Source organism: Salvelinus fontinalis, chromosome 21 (assembly GCF_029448725.1).
Source record: "Salvelinus fontinalis isolate EN_2023a chromosome 21, ASM2944872v1, whole genome shotgun sequence".
Classification (NCBI taxonomy): Eukaryota; Metazoa; Chordata; class Actinopteri; order Salmoniformes; family Salmonidae; genus Salvelinus; species Salvelinus fontinalis.
The window spans coordinates 18653274-18668804 of NC_074685.1; the positions used below are offsets into that span (position 1 = coordinate 18653274).

The 15531-nt window shown below is 45.0% G+C and overlaps 1 protein-coding gene across 5 annotated transcripts in view; it reads right to left on the bottom strand.

Annotated features, from left to right (window-relative positions):
- LOC129818368 (cytospin-A-like) overlaps positions 1 to 15531 on the bottom strand; it is a 39470-nt gene that overhangs the window by 5188 nt on the left and 18751 nt on the right. For all 5 annotated transcript variants that reach the window (XM_055874189.1, XM_055874188.1, XM_055874190.1 and 2 more), the window contains exon 12: positions 12344 to 12446. In XM_055874189.1, the coding sequence (XP_055730164.1) occupies positions 12344 to 12446 (103 nt within the window). The remainder of the gene's footprint in view (positions 1 to 12343; positions 12447 to 15531) is intronic.

A 15531-nucleotide genomic window follows, 5' to 3' on the forward strand; every position in this document is an offset into this window, starting at 1 on the left:
TCCTATTTAGCTAGCTTGCTGTTGCTAGCTAATTTTTCCTGAGATATAAACATTGAGTTGTTATTTTACCTGAAATGCACAAGGTCCTCTACCCCGACAATTAATCCACACATAAAACGATCAACCGAATCGTTTCTAGTCATCTCTCCTCCTTCCAGGCTTTTCATCTTTGAACTTATATGGTGATTGGCATCTAAACTTTCATAGTGTTACTACACCGACCGGCAACACAGTTCTTAGTTCTTCTTTCAATCACCCACGTGGGTATAACCAATGAGGAGATGGCACGTGGGTACCTGCTTCTATAAACCAAATGAGATGGGAGAGGCAGGACTTGCAGCGCGATCTTGGCAACGCAGGCGCTCGTTGACACGCGCGAGCAGTGTGGGTGCAATAATTGAACAACAGATTTCTACATTTATTTTGCAACGCTAACATGTGGTCAGCCTATAAGACTCTGAATACTTTCTGAATGCACTGTAGGCATGTTAGATGACACCTTCCTCTACCAGAGACGATGGAAACTCAGTAACCCCATCCCATTATTGCCGACACGGAGCCCCGCCGATCCATCACGACTGGTCTGCCGACGTAATTGTCCGAGGTGGTTTCAACAGGCTTTTCCATTGCGACGTTTCTGAATACCCATCTGCTAATTATTAGCTGTCTTATCGGCTGCTATCTAAATAAGTATACCGGACAATTTTTTTCTTTTTTTTTCTTGGGTCACTATATCTATTTTGCCAATTGGATCGATCCCCTCTACCACACGGAACCCCACTAATCTACCGACGGAAACGAACGAGGTGACAAAAAAAAAAAAGAAAGAAAAAAAGACCTCCATCCTATGTTATCTTGCTACCGATAGCCAGCTACCCGGCCAGCTGTCTGGATCGCCGTGACCCCAACCAACCTCTACTCACTGGACCCTTATGATCACTCGATTAAGCATGCCTCTCCTTAATGTAAATATGCCTTGTCCATTGCTGTTCTGGTTAGTGTTTATTGGCTTATTTCACTGTAGAGCCTCTAGCCCTGCTCACTATATATCCAACCTTTCAGTTCCACCACCCACATATGCGATGACATCACCTGGTTTCAATGATGTTTCTAGAGACAATATCTCTCTCATCATCACTCATTACCTAGGTTTACCTCCACTGTATTCACATCCTACCATACCTTTGTCTGTACATTATTCCTTGAAGCTATTTTATCGCCCCCAGAAACTTCCTTTTACTCTCTGTTCTAGACTTTCTAGACGACCAATTCTCATAGCTTTTAGCCGTACCCTTATCCTACTCCTCCTCTGTTCCTCTGGTGATGTAGAGGTGAATCCAGGCCCTGCAGTACCTAGCTCCACTCCTATTCCCCAGGCGCTCTCTTTTGATGACTTCTGTAACCGTAATAGCCTTGGTTTCATGCATGTTAACATTAGAAGCCTCCTCCCTAAGTTTGTTTTGTTCATTTGCTTTAGCACACTCTGCCAACCCAGATGTTTTAGCCGTGTCTGAATCCTGGCTTAGGAAGACCACCAAAAATTCTGACATTTTCATCCCTAACTACAAGATTTTCAGACAAGATAGAACGGCCAAAGGGGGCGGTGTTGCAATCTACTGCAAGGATTGCCTGCAGAGTTCTGTTTTACTATCCAGGTCTGTTCCCAAACAATTTGAACTTCTACTTTTAAAAATCCACCTCTCTAAAAACAAGTCTCTCACTGTTGCCGCCTGCTATAGACCTCCCTCTGCCCCCAGCTGTGCTCTGGACACCATATGTGAACTGATTGCCCCCCATCTATCTTCAGAGCTTGTGCTGCTAGGCGACCTAAATTGGAACATGCTTAACACCCCAGCCATCCTACAATCTAAGCTTGATGCCCTCAATCTCACACAAATTATCAATGAACCTACCAGGTATCACCCCAATTCCGTAAACACGGGTACCCTCATAGACATCATCCTAACCAACTTGCCCTCCAAATACACCTCTGCTGTTTTCAACCAAGATCTCAGCGATCACTGCCTCATTGCCTGTATCCGTAATGGGTCAGCGATCAAACGACCTCCACTCATCACTGTCAAACGCTCCCTGAAACACTTCAGCGAGCAGGCCTTTCTAATCGACCTGGCTGAGGTATCCTGGAAGGATATTGATCTCATCCCGTCAGTAGAGGATGCCTGGATATTTTTTTTAAATGCCTTCCTCGCCATCTTGAATAAGCATGCCCCATTCAAGAAATTTAGAACCAGGAACAGATATAGCCCTTGGTTCTCTCCTGACCTGACTGCCCTTAACCAACAGAAAAACATCCTATGGCGTTCTGCATTAGCATCGAACAGCCCCCGTGATATGCAACTTTTCAGGGAAGCTAGAAACCAGTATACACAGGCAGTTAGAAAAGCCAAGGCTAGCTTTTTCAAGTAGAAATTTGCTTCCTGCAACACAAACTCAAAAAAGTTCTGGGACACTGTAAAGTCCATGGGGAATAAGAACACCTCCACCCAGCTTCCAACTGCACTGAAGATAGGAAACACTGTCACCACCGACAAATCCACTATAATTGAGAATTTCAACAAGCATTTTTCTACGGCTGGCCATGCTTTCCACCTGGCTACCCCTACCCCGGTCAACAGCACTGGCCTCCCCTCTGCTACTCGCCCACGCCTTCCCCATTTCTCTTTCTCCCAAATACAGTCAGCTGATGTTCTGAAAGAGCTGCAAAATCTGGACCCTTACAAATCAGCCGGGATCGATAATCTGGACCCTTTCTTTCTAAAACTATCTGCTGAAATTGTTGCCACCCCTATTACCAGCCTTTTCAACCTCTCTTTCGTGTCGTCTGAGATTCCCAAAGATTGGAAAGCAGCTGCGGTTATCCCCCTCTTCAAAGGGGGGGACACTCTTGACCCAAACTGCTACAGACCTATATCTATGCCTTTCTAAGGTCTTCGAAAGCCAAGTCAACAAACAGATTACCGACCATCTCGAATCCCACCATACCTTCTCCGCTATGGAATCTGGTTTCAGAGCTGGTCATGGGTGCACCTCAGCCACGCTCAAGGTCATAAACGATATCTTAACCGCTATCGATAGGAAACAGTACTGTGCAGCCATATTCATTGACCTGGCCAAGGCTTTTGACTCTGTCAATCACCACATCCTCATCGGCAGACTCGACAGCCTTGGTTTCTCTAATGATTGCCTCGCCTGGTTCACCAACTACTTCTCTGATCGAGTTCAGTGTGTCAAATCGGAGGGTCTGTTGTCCGGACCTCTGGCAGTCTCTATGGGGTGCCACAGGGTTCAATTCTTGGACCGACTCTCTTCTCTGTATACACCAATGATGTCGCTCTTGCTGCTGGTGAGTCTCTGATCCACCTCTACACAGACGACACTATTCTGTATACTTCTGGCCCTTCTTTTGACACTGTGTTAACAACCCTCCAGGCGAGCTTCAATGCCATACAACTCTCCTTCCGTGGCCTCCAATTGCTCTTAAATACAAGTAAAACTAAATGCATGCTCTTCAACCGATCGCTGCCTGCACCTGCCCGCCTGTCCAACATCACTACTCTGGACGGCTCTGACTTAGAATACGTGGACAACTACAAATACCTAGGTGTCTGGTTAGACTGTAAACTCTCCTTCCAGACTCACATCAAGCATCTCCAATCCAAAGTTAAATCTAGAATCGGCTTCCTATTCCGCAACAAAGCATCCTTCACTCATGCTGCCAAACATACCCTTGTAAAACTGACCATCCTACCAATCCTCGACTTCGGTGATGTCATTTACAAAATAGCCTCCAAAACCCTACTCAATAAATTGGATGCAGTCTATCACAGTGCCATCCGTTTTGTCACCAAAAACCCCATATACTACCCACCACTGCGACCCGTACGCTCTCGTTGGCTGGCCCTCGCTTCACACTCGTCGCCAAACCCACTGGCTCCAGGTCATCTACAAGACCCTGCTAGGTAAAGTCCCCCCTTATCTCAGCTCGCTGGTCACCATAGCAACGCCCACCCGTAGCACGCGCTCCAGCAGGTATATCTCTCTGGTCACCCCCAAAACCAATTCTTCCTTTGGCCGCCTCTCCTTCCAGTTCTCTGCTGCCAATGACTGGAACGAACTACAAAAATCTCTGAAACTGGATACACTTATCTCCCTCACTAGCTTTAAGCACCAGCTGTCAGAGCAGCTTATAGATTACTGCACCTGTACATAGCCCATCTAAAATTTAGCCCAAACAACTACCTCTTTACCTACTGTATTTATTTATTTTGCTCCTTTGCACCCCATTATTTCTATCTCTACTTTGCACCTTCTTCCACTGCAAACCAACCATTCCAGTGTTTTTTTACTTGCTATATTGTATTTACTTCGCCACCATGGCCTTTTTTATATTTTTATTTATTAATATATTTTATTTGCCTTCACCTCCCTTATCTCACCTCACTTGCTCACATTGTATATAGACTTATTTTTCACTGTATTATTGACTGTATGTTTGTTCTACTCCATGTGTAACTATGTGTTGTTGTATGTGTCGAACTGCTTTGCTTTATCTTGGCCAGGTCGCAATTGTAAATGAGAACGTGTTCTCAATTTGCCTACCTGGTTAAATAAAGATGAAATAAAATTAAAAAAATCCCAACCTTCTCACCCCCTAGTGCACTATATAGGGGCCATTTGGGACACAGTCCCCATATACAGCGAGACAGTCCTCAAACAACAGCGAGGCAGTCCTCAACCCTCTAGTAAGGGTCACAGGGGACGGACCTGTGTCAATTATCAGAGAAGCCGAGAGTCAGGGGACATGGGCAGAAGGAAATGGTCCAGACACCAGGGTGCCATTACACAAGGAACACTGCAGTGTGGAGCAGGGAATAGGGGAGAGTGCCTGGGGGATCCTCCAAGAGGTGTCAGTGCTCTCTGTGGTACCCCAATTCACTGTCTCTGAAGGATCACAGCACCTGTCTCATTGGTGATAACCAACATGCTGCAGGCAAAGAAACTCTGGCTCACCATAGTTAGTGACTACACTGGTTATTAAAGCGCATCTTTTCCTCAGAACCTTTTTCCACACAGAAACTTTTGAGAAAGGACTGTTAAAATGCAAACAAATTTAGCAACAAGGAACATATACATATGTGCTAGGTTGAAGGTAGGTATTCTCTCTGCATCCCCTTGCTTTACCATTGTTGGCAGAAAAATATATGAACCAACGATGGATAGAGCTGGAGAGTAAAAGCAACAGGACGAGCCCAGCAGAGAACATTAAGGAAAAATCTGTGGGAAAACAGGGCTGAGCTACTATATTTTTACATTTTTTATTTCACCTTTATTTAACCAGGTAGGCTAGTTGAGAACAAGTTCTCATTTGCAACTGCGACCTGGCCAAGATAAAGCATAGCAATTCGACACATACAGAGTTACACATGGCATAAACAAAACAGTCAATAATACAGTAGAACAAAAGAAAACAAAAAAATGTCTATATACAGTGAGTGCAAATGAGGTAAGATAAGGGAGTTAAAACCTCTAGAAGCTAGGGGGCAGAATTTTTATGTTTGGAAAAATAACAGTCCCATTGTAAGCTGCTTATTTCTCAGGTCCAGATGCTAGAATATGCATATAATTGACAGAGTAAGATAGAAAACACTCTAAAGTTTCCAAAACTGTCAAAATATTGTCTGAGTATAACAGAACTGATTTTGCAGGCAAAAACCTGAGGAAATCCAACCAGGAAGTGACTCTTATTTTGAAAAATTACTGTTCAATTGCATGCCTTTCATCCATTTAAAGGGATATCAACCAGATCCCTTTTCCTGTGGCTTCCCCAGGGTGTGAACAGTCTTTAGACATAGTTTCAAGCTTTTATTTAGAAAAATTTGCGAGATTTATCAAAACGCGTCAGTGGATACACGGATGTCCCTCCATTAGTTGATGCGCACGACACTCGTTGCTTGACATTTTCTTTCTCTCCAGTATTGAATAGTTTACAGTCCGGTTGTTTTGTTTGGCGCGTTTTTTGATAAAAAAAAATCTTTATCGAACAAAAGGAACATTTAATGTGTAACTGGGAGTCTCGTGAGTGCAAACATCCGAGGATCATCGAAGGTAAGCGATTCATTTTATTGCTTTTCTGGCTTTCGTGACCAATCTACATGGCTGCTAAGTGTTCTTAATGTTTTGTCTAGTGATCGATAAACTCACAAACGCTTGGATTACTTTCGCTGTAAAGCATATTTTCAGAATCTGACACGAAAGGTGGATTAACAACAAGCTAAGCTGTGTTTTGCTATATTGCACTTGTGATTTCACGATTATAAATATTTTTTGCTTTTTTGTATTTGGTGCTCTGCAATTCAGCGGTTGTTGGTGAAAATGATCCCGCTAAAGGGATCCGTGCGTCAAGAAGTTAAGGCAATAAAATAGGCCATGGTGGCGAAGTAATTACAATATAGCAATTAAACACTGGAATAGTAGATGTGCAGAAGATGAATGTGCAAGTAGAGATACTGGGGTGCAAAGGAGCAAGATAAATAAATAAATACAGTATGGGGATGAGGTAGGTAGATAGATGGGCTATGTACAGGTGCAGTGATCTGTGAGCTGCTCTGACAGCTGGTGCTTAAAGCTAGTGAGGGAGATATGAGTCTCCAGCTTCAGAGATTTTTGCAGTTCGTTCCAGTCATTGGCAGCAGAGAACTGGAAGGAAAGACGACCAAAAGAGGAATTGGCTTTGGGGGTGACCAGTGAGATATACCTGCTGGAGCGCGTGCTACGAGTGGGTGCTGCTATGGTGACCAGTGAGCTGAGATAAGGCGGGGCTTTACCTAGCAGAGACTTGTAGATAACCTGTAGCCAGTGGGTTTGGCGACGAGTATGAAGCGAGGGCCAACCAACGAGAGCGTACAGGTCGCAATGGTGGGTAGTGTATGGGGCTTTGGTGACAAAACGGATGGCACCGTAATAGACTGCATCCACTTTGTTGAGTAGAGTGTTGGAGGCTATTTTATAGATCACATCACCGAAGTCAAGGATCGGAAGGATGGTCAGTTTTACGAAGGTATGTTTGGCAGCATGAGTGAAGGATGCTTTGTTGTGATATAGGAAGCTGATTCTAGATTTAATTTTGGATTGGAGATGCTTAATGTGAGTCTGGAAGGAGAGTTTACAGTCTAACCAGACACCTAGGTATTTGTAGTTGTCCACGTATTCTAAGTCAGAGCCGTCCAGAGTAGTGATGGACGGGCGAGCAGGTGCGGGCAATGATCGGTTGAATAGTATGCATTTAGTTTTACTTGCGTTTAAGAGCAGTTGGAGGCCACGGAAGGAGAGTTGTATGGCATTGAAGCTCTTCTGGAGGTTAGTTAACACAGTGTCCAAAGAAGGGCCAGAAGTTTACAGAATGATTTCATCTGTGTAGAGGTGGATCAGAGAATCACCAGCAGCAAGAGCAACATCATTGATGTATACAGAGAAGAGAGTCGGCCCGAGGATTGAACCCTGTGGCACCCCCATAGAGACTGCCAGAGGTCCGGACAACAGGCCCTCCGATTTGACACACTGAACTCTGTCTGAGAAGTGGTTGGTAAACCAGACGAGGCAATCATTTGAGAAACCAAGGCTGTCGAGTCTGCCAATAAGAATGTGGTGATTGACAGAGTCAAAAGCCTTGGCCAGGTCGAAGAATACGGCTGCAAAGTAATGTCTCTTATCATTTACATTTTAGTAATTTAGCAGACACTCTTATCCAGAGCGACTTACAGTAGAGTGCATACATTTTATTACATTTTACATACTGAGACAAGGATATCCCTACCGGCCAAACCCTCCCTAACCCGGACGACGCTATGCCAATTGTGCGTCGCGACCACGGACCTCCCAGTTGCGGCCGGCTGCGACAGAGCCTGGGCGCGAACCCAGAGACTCTGGTGGCGCAGCTAGCACTGCGATGCAGTGCCCTAGACCACTGCGCCACCCGGGAGGCAATCGATGGCGGTTATGATGTTGTTTAGGACCTTGAGCGTAGCTGAGGTGCACCCATGACCAGCTCTGAAACCAGATTGCATAGCGGAGAAGGTGGGATTCGAAATGGTCGGTATTCTGTTTGTTAACTCGGCTTTCAAAGACCTTAGAAAGACAGGGTAGGATTGATATAGGTCTGTAGCAGTTTAGGTCTAGAGTGTCACCCCCCTTTGAAGAGGGTGATGACCGCAGCAGCTTTCCAATCTTTGGGAATCTAAGACGATACGAAAGAGAGATTGAACAGGCAACAATTTTGGCAGATAATTTTAGAAAGAGAGGGTCCAGATTGTCTAGCCCGGCTGATTTGTAGGGGTCCAGATTTTGCAGTTCTTTCAGAACATCAGCTGTCTGGATTTGAGTGAAGGAGAAATGGTGGGGGCTTTGGCGGGTTGCTGTGGAGGGTGCCGGGCAGTTGACCGGGGTAGGGGTAGCCAGGTGGAAAGTATGGCCAGCCGTAGAGAAATGCTTATTGAAATTCTCATCGGTGGTCATCAATTTATCGGTGGTGACAGTGTTTCCTAGCCTCAGAGCAGTGGGCAGCTGGGAGGAGGTGCTCTTATTCTCCATGGACATTAGTGTCCCAGAACCTTTTTGAGTTACTACTACAGGATGCAAATTTCTGTTTGAAAAAGCTAGCCTTAGCTTTCCTAACGGCCTGTGTATATTTGTTCCTAACTTCCCTGAAAAGTTGCGTATCACGGGGGTATTCGATGCTAATGCAGAACGCCACAGGATGTTTTTGTGCTGGTCAAGTGCAGACAGGTCTGGAGTGAACCAAGGACTATATCTATTCCTAGTTCTAAAATCTTTGAATGGGGCATGCTTATTTAAGATGAAGGCACTTTTAAAGAATAGCCAGGCATCATCTACTGACGGGATGAGGTCAATGTCATTCCAGGATACCCCGGCCAGGTCGATTAGAAAGTCCTGCTCGCAGAAGTGTTTTAGGGAGCGTTTGACAGTGATAAGGGGTGGTCGTTTGGTCGCAGAACCATTACGGATGCAGGCAATGAGGCAGTGATCGCTGAGATCTTGATTGAAAACAGCAGAGGTGTATTTGGAGGGCGAGTTAGTTAGGATGACATCTATGAGGGTGCCCGTGTTTACGGATTTGGAGTTGTACCTGGTGGGTACATTGATAATTTGAGTGAGATTGAGGGCATCAAGCTTAGATTGTAAAATGGCCGGGGTGTTAAGCATGTCCCAGTTTAGGTCACCTAGTAGCACGATCTCAGAAGATAGATGGGGGGCAATCAATTCACATATGATATTGAGGGCACAGCTGGGGGCAGAGGGAGGTCTATTGCAAGCGGCAACAGTGAGAAACTTGTTTCTGGAAAGGTGAATTTTTAGAAGTAGAAGCTCGAATTGTTTGGGTACAGACTTGAATAGTAATACAGAACTCTGCAGGCTATCTTTGCAGTAGATTGCAACACCGCCCCCTTTGGCAGTTCTATCTTGGCAGAAAATGTTAAAGTTAGCGATGGAGATTTCAGGGTTTTTGGTGGTTTTCCTAAGCCAGGATTCAGACACGGCTAAGACATCCGGGTTGGCAGTGAGTGCTAAAGCAGTGTATAAAACAAACTTAGGGAGTAGGCTTCTAATGTTAACATGCATGAAACCAAGGCTTTTACGGTTACAGAAGTCAACAAATGAGAGTACTTGGGGAGTGGGAGTGCAGCTAGGCACTGCAGGATCTGGATTAACCTCTACATCACCAGAGGAACAGAGGAGAGGTAGGATAAGGGTACGGCTAAATGCTATACAAACTGGCCGTCTAGCACGTTCGGAACAGAGAGTATAAGGAGCAGGTTTCTGGGCACGATAGCATAGATTCAAGGCATAGTGTACAGACAAAGGTAAGGTAGGATGTGAGTACATTGGAGGTAAACCTAGGCATTGAGTAATGATGAGAGAGATATAGTCTCTAGAGACGTTTAAACCAGGTGATGTCATCGCATATGTAGGAGGTGGAACAACATGGTTGGTTAAGGCATATTGAGCAGGGCTAGAGGCTCTACAGTGAAATAAGACAGTAATCACTAACCAAGACAGTAATGGACGAGGCATATTGATATTAGAGAGAGGCATGCGTAGCCAAGTGAACATACGGGTCCAGTGGGACACGGCGATTCAGACAGTTAGCAGGCCGATGCTATCAAGCTAACAGTTAGTAGGCCGGGGCTAAACAAGCTAGCAGTTAGCAGACCGGATTAGCAAGCAAGCAGATAGCAGGGGCTAGCAGTTAGCAAACCGGGGCAGGCAAGCTAGCAGTTAGCAACCCGGGGCTAGCAAGTTAGCCTTTGGGGGACGTCGCGATGGGGGTAAGTATGTTTTTGCCTCTTCGTGCGGTGACGCCGATAGACCAGTCGTGGAATTAGTATGGTTCCAGGTAGCTCTCGGTAGCTAGCAGGTTAGCAGAATGGGCCTTCAGCGGGCGTCGCGCCTGAGGGGCCTGTTGGAATCCTCAGGCAGATTATGTCGGTATTCCAGTCGTAAAGGATCGGCGGGGTTCCATGCCCCGTACCGCCAGTAGAAGGGGTCCGGATATTGTAGCCCAGGAGTGGGCTTCGGTGGTAGCACAAGAGCCCTGGCAGGGCTAGCTTCAGGCTAATTGGTGCTTGCTCCGGGATGGAAAAGCTAGCCAGGAGCGGCCACCCGGGATTGCGGTTAGCTAGTTGCGAAGATCCAGATGAAAATGTTCAGAGTTTGCGGTAGGAATCCGGGGATATGGAGAGAAATAGGTCCGTTATGCTCTGGTTTGAGTCACGTTGTTTGAACTGGCGAGAGCTTTCCGAGCTAAACGTTAGCTGATGACCGCTAGCAGTGAGTTAGGTAGGTAGTTAGCTGGCTAGCTTCAGTTGAGGGATTCCAGATCCGAAGTAAATAGAAATACTTTAGAAAAAAGCAGATCCACGCCACATTGGGTGAGGCGGGATGCTGGAGAGTATTTAGAAGTTGAGGTTTAGGAAAATATTTTTAAAAGATAAGCGAAGAAAAAGATGTAAAAAGATATATACAAGGGACACGACAGGACAAAGACAAAGACGTCTGACTGCTACACCATCTTGGATTAGGTAGAAGAGGCTTGGCTGGTAGCAGTGCGTTTACAGTGAGCATGGCAGCACCAGAGCACAGGTAATGAACACATTAACTACAGTACTCCTGAAAACAATGACAAAAAGGGGTAGAGACAGAGAACATTTACGATTTGGAGAGGAGACAGGGGACTGCCCTTGCCAGTGTCGGGTTCACCTAGGGGTCATAAAAAGGGTTGTACCCAAATATTTGGTGTATTAGAATAATGTATTATGCTTATGTTTTATTAATAGAAGGGGAGGGGTTAAACAACCCCAGGAGTTTTGGTCCCAGGAGTAGAGGATGATGATTGTCAAGTTGTCTAGGTTTTTGATGCAAAAATTATATAGGCAGTGACATCACCAGGGCGCGACTTAGGGCAGTGACATCACCAGGGCGCAACTTAGGGTTTAATAAAACCCTGGAGACCTTTTGTTTGATGCAGAACTTACTCAGAAACATGTGTGCTATGTTCCTGTTAGTCAACTTCTGTCTGCAATTGCATTAATAAAGGTTTTTGAATTATTTAATTAAAGATATTGTCATAATGCTAATTTCACCAATGAACCAATAATTGACAAAGAAGGACGTAAGGAACAAACCCTAACACCAGAAACCAACAGAAAGACGACAAAGTAGAGAGGCTATTTAACATAGTATTAAAGGCCTTGTCTTTCTATTTCCCAAACTGAACGGCTAAGAACGCTTGTGCTACAACAGAGACTATAATCCTCTATTTTTTACCCTACACAGTTTCCCACAATGCCCATCTGTGCCAACGTGCCCTTGCCGTCAGAGTTTCAGTGAGAGGAGAGGTCAAGTTGGCAGAGGAGAGGCCGGGACTAGGGCGAAGTCTGGCACACTTCCTGGAAAGGGCAAAGCCTAACTGCTACCATGGTAACTACACAGGGCATCCTTAATGCTGCCTGGTGGGTAAACATCTTAAAAGCCTGGAAGGAGAAGGAAGGGGATCTGATTGGAAACGAACAGGAAGGAAACAGAGTTCACCATCTGTGTTTGCAGCTATTCCATAGAGAGCACAAGGCGTTACTGATCAAAACAGTAACGATCTGATATTCTTTCCTGCATCTAAACCTGTTGAGTAAAACCAAACATTGTCCAATGGGATGGAGTAAGTAAGTCGCCTAAGTTGGTGTGTGCATGCACGTGTGTGCATTATGTCAGCCTGTACCCTCCACCCTTTTCCCACCCTGTTGGTTATTACCAGGTATCCTTCAGTCTTCTTCTGGCACCACTTAAGCAGGGCGTTCCTCTTGGATCCCCCGTACTCCCTGGCCAGTGCAGACAGGGCGTCTTTTCTCTCCTCCCTATGGACACACAGAAGGACATGAAAGAACACAGGAACAGAAAGAATAAAGCAGACACATAGGGGCGGTTTTACAGACACATATTTAGCCTGATCTTGGACTAAAAAGGATTGTCAAAGGAGATTCTCCATTAAGCTTGCTTTTCAGTCCAGCACTAGGCTATATCTGTATCTGACAAACTGCCTCAGTGCACCTTTCAGAAGAGGAAAATCTACAACACATCAGCGTGACATTGAAAACCTCAAAAATACAATGCGTTATAATTTTTTTTGTTCATCCCCTGCATTCACTGACTAGCAAGTCAAGCTGTGGACAGAATAATCCTTCCATACAGCACAAACTGTCTCTAACCAGAATATAAAAAGGGAGTGGGAGGCTCCAGTGTACAACTGAGCAAGAGGACAAGTTCATTAGTGTCTAGTTTGAAAAACTGAGCTGCCTAGAAGGCCAGCATCCTGGAGTTGCCTCTTCACTGTTGACATTGAGACAAGTGTTTTGTGGGTACTATTTAATGAAGCTGCCAGGTGAGGACAAATGAGGCGTCTGTTTCTCAAACTAGACACTCTAATGTACTTGTCCTCTTGTTCAGTTGTGCATCGGGGCCTCTCACTCTTTCTATTCTGGTTAGAGCCAGTCTGCGCTGTTCTGGGAAGAGAGTAGTACACGGGGTTGTACAAGATCTTCAGTTTCTTGGCAATTTCTCACATGGAATAGCTTTCATTTCTCAGAACAAGAATACACTGACAAGTTTCAGAAGAAAGTTTTGTTTCTGGCCATTTTGAGCCTGTAAATCGAACCCACAAATGCTGATGCTCCAGATACTCAACTAGTCTAAAGAAGGCCAGTTTTATTGCTTCTTTAAAATCAGGACAACAGTTTTCAGCTGTGACAACATAATTGCAAAAGGGTTTTCGAATGATCAATTAGCCTTTTAAAATTATAAACTTGGATTAGCCAACAACGTGCCATTGGAACACAGGAGTGATGGTTGCTGATAATGGGCCTCTGTTCGCCGATGTAGAAATTCCATTTAAAAAAATGAGCCGTTTCCAGCTACAATAGTCATATACAACATTAACAATGTCTACATTGTATTTCTGATCAATTTGATGTTATTTTAATGGACAAAAAAAGTGCTTTTCTGAACGGTAGTGTGTAGATAGATAGATAGATAGATAGAGATAGAGAAAGAGGGGAATAGAGAGCGAGAGAGATCAAGAAAGAGGGGGACAGAGCATTAGAGAGGAGGCTCAGGAACGAGAGGGAGATAGTGAAAGGAGGAAAGTCCTTTTAGTCGAGCTTGTCAACCATTCAGAGCAGTGTGCGTTGTCTGCGCTTACAGTCAATTGGATTTCCAGTCATGCTCTCCTGAATTACCTGGCATTTCTAGTTCACACCCCGCATCCCTCTGATAGACTAGACAATCAATCTGCCACTTTGCTTAATTACTGATATACAGTGGGGAGAACAACTATTTGAGACACTGCTGATGTTGCAGGTTTTCCTACTTACAAAGCATATAGAAGCCTGTAATTTTTTATCATAGGTACACTTCAACTGTGAGAGACGGAATCTAAAACAAAAATCCAGAAAATCACAATGTATGATTTTTAAGTAATTAATTTGCATTTTATTGCATGACATAAGTATTTGATACATCAGAAAAGCAGAACTTAATATTTGGTACAGAAACCTTTGTTTGCAATTACAGAGATCATACATTTCCTGTAGTTCTTGATCAGGTTTGCACACACTGCAGCAGGGATTTTGGCCCACTCCTCCATACAGACCTTCTCCAGATCCTTCAGGTTCCGGGGCTGTCACTGGGCAATACGGACTTTCAGCTCCCTCCAAAGATTTTCTATTGGGTTCAGGTCTCAAGGCCACCAGGACCTTGAGATGCTTCTTACGGAGCCACTCCTTAGTTGCCCCGGCTGTGTGTTTCGGGTCGTTGTCATGCTGGAAGACCCAGCCACGACCCATCTTCAATGCTCTTACTGAGGGAAGGAGGTTGTTGGCCAAGATCTCGCGATACATGGCCCCATCCATCCTCCCCTCAATACGGTGCAGTTGTCCTGTCCTCTTTGCAGAGAAGCATCCCCAAAGAATGATGTTTCCACCTCCATGCTTCACGGTTGGGATGGTGTTCTTGGGGTTGTACTCATCTTTCTTCTTCCTCCAAACAAGGCGAGTGGAGTTTAGACCAAAAAGCTCTATTTTTGTCTCATCAGACCACATGACCTTCTCCCATTCCTCCTCTGGATCATCCAGATGGTCATTGACAAACTTCAGACGGGCCTGGACATGCGCTGGCTTGAGCAGGGGGACCTTGCGTGCGCTGCAGGATTTTAATCCATGTCGGCGTAGTGTGTTACTAATGGTTTTCTTTGAGACTGTGGTCCCAGCTCTCTTCAGGTCATTGACCAGGTCCTGCCGTGTAGTTCTGGGCTGATCCCTCACCTTCCTCATGATTATTGATGCCCCACGAGGTGAGATCTTGCATGGAGCCCCAGACCGAGGGTGATTGATCGTCATCTTGAACTTCTTCCATTTTCTAATAATTGCACCAACAGTTGTTGCCTTCTCACCAAGCTGCTTGCCTATTGTCCTGTAGCCCATCCCAGCCTTGTGCAGGTCTACAATTTTATCCCTGATGTCCTTACACAGCTCTCTGGTCTTGGCCATTGTGGAGAGGTTGGAGTCTGTTTGATTGAGTGTGTGGACAGGTGTCTTTTATACAGGTAATGAGTTCAAACAGGTGCGGTTAATACAGGTAATGAGTGGAGAACAGGAGGGCTTCTTAAAGAAAAACTAACAGGTCTGTGAGAGCCGGAATTCTTACTGGTTGGTAGGTGATCAAATACTTATGTCATGCAATAAAACGCAAATGAATTACTTAAAAATCATACAATGTGATTTACTGGATTTTTGTTTTAGTTTCCGTCTCTCACAGTTGAAGTGTACCTATGATACAAATTACAGACCTCTACATGCTTTGTAAGTAGGAAAACCTGCAAAATCGGCAGTGTCTCAAATACTTGTTCTCCCCACTGTACCTATCTGTAGGGCAGAGGAGCCATAGGGA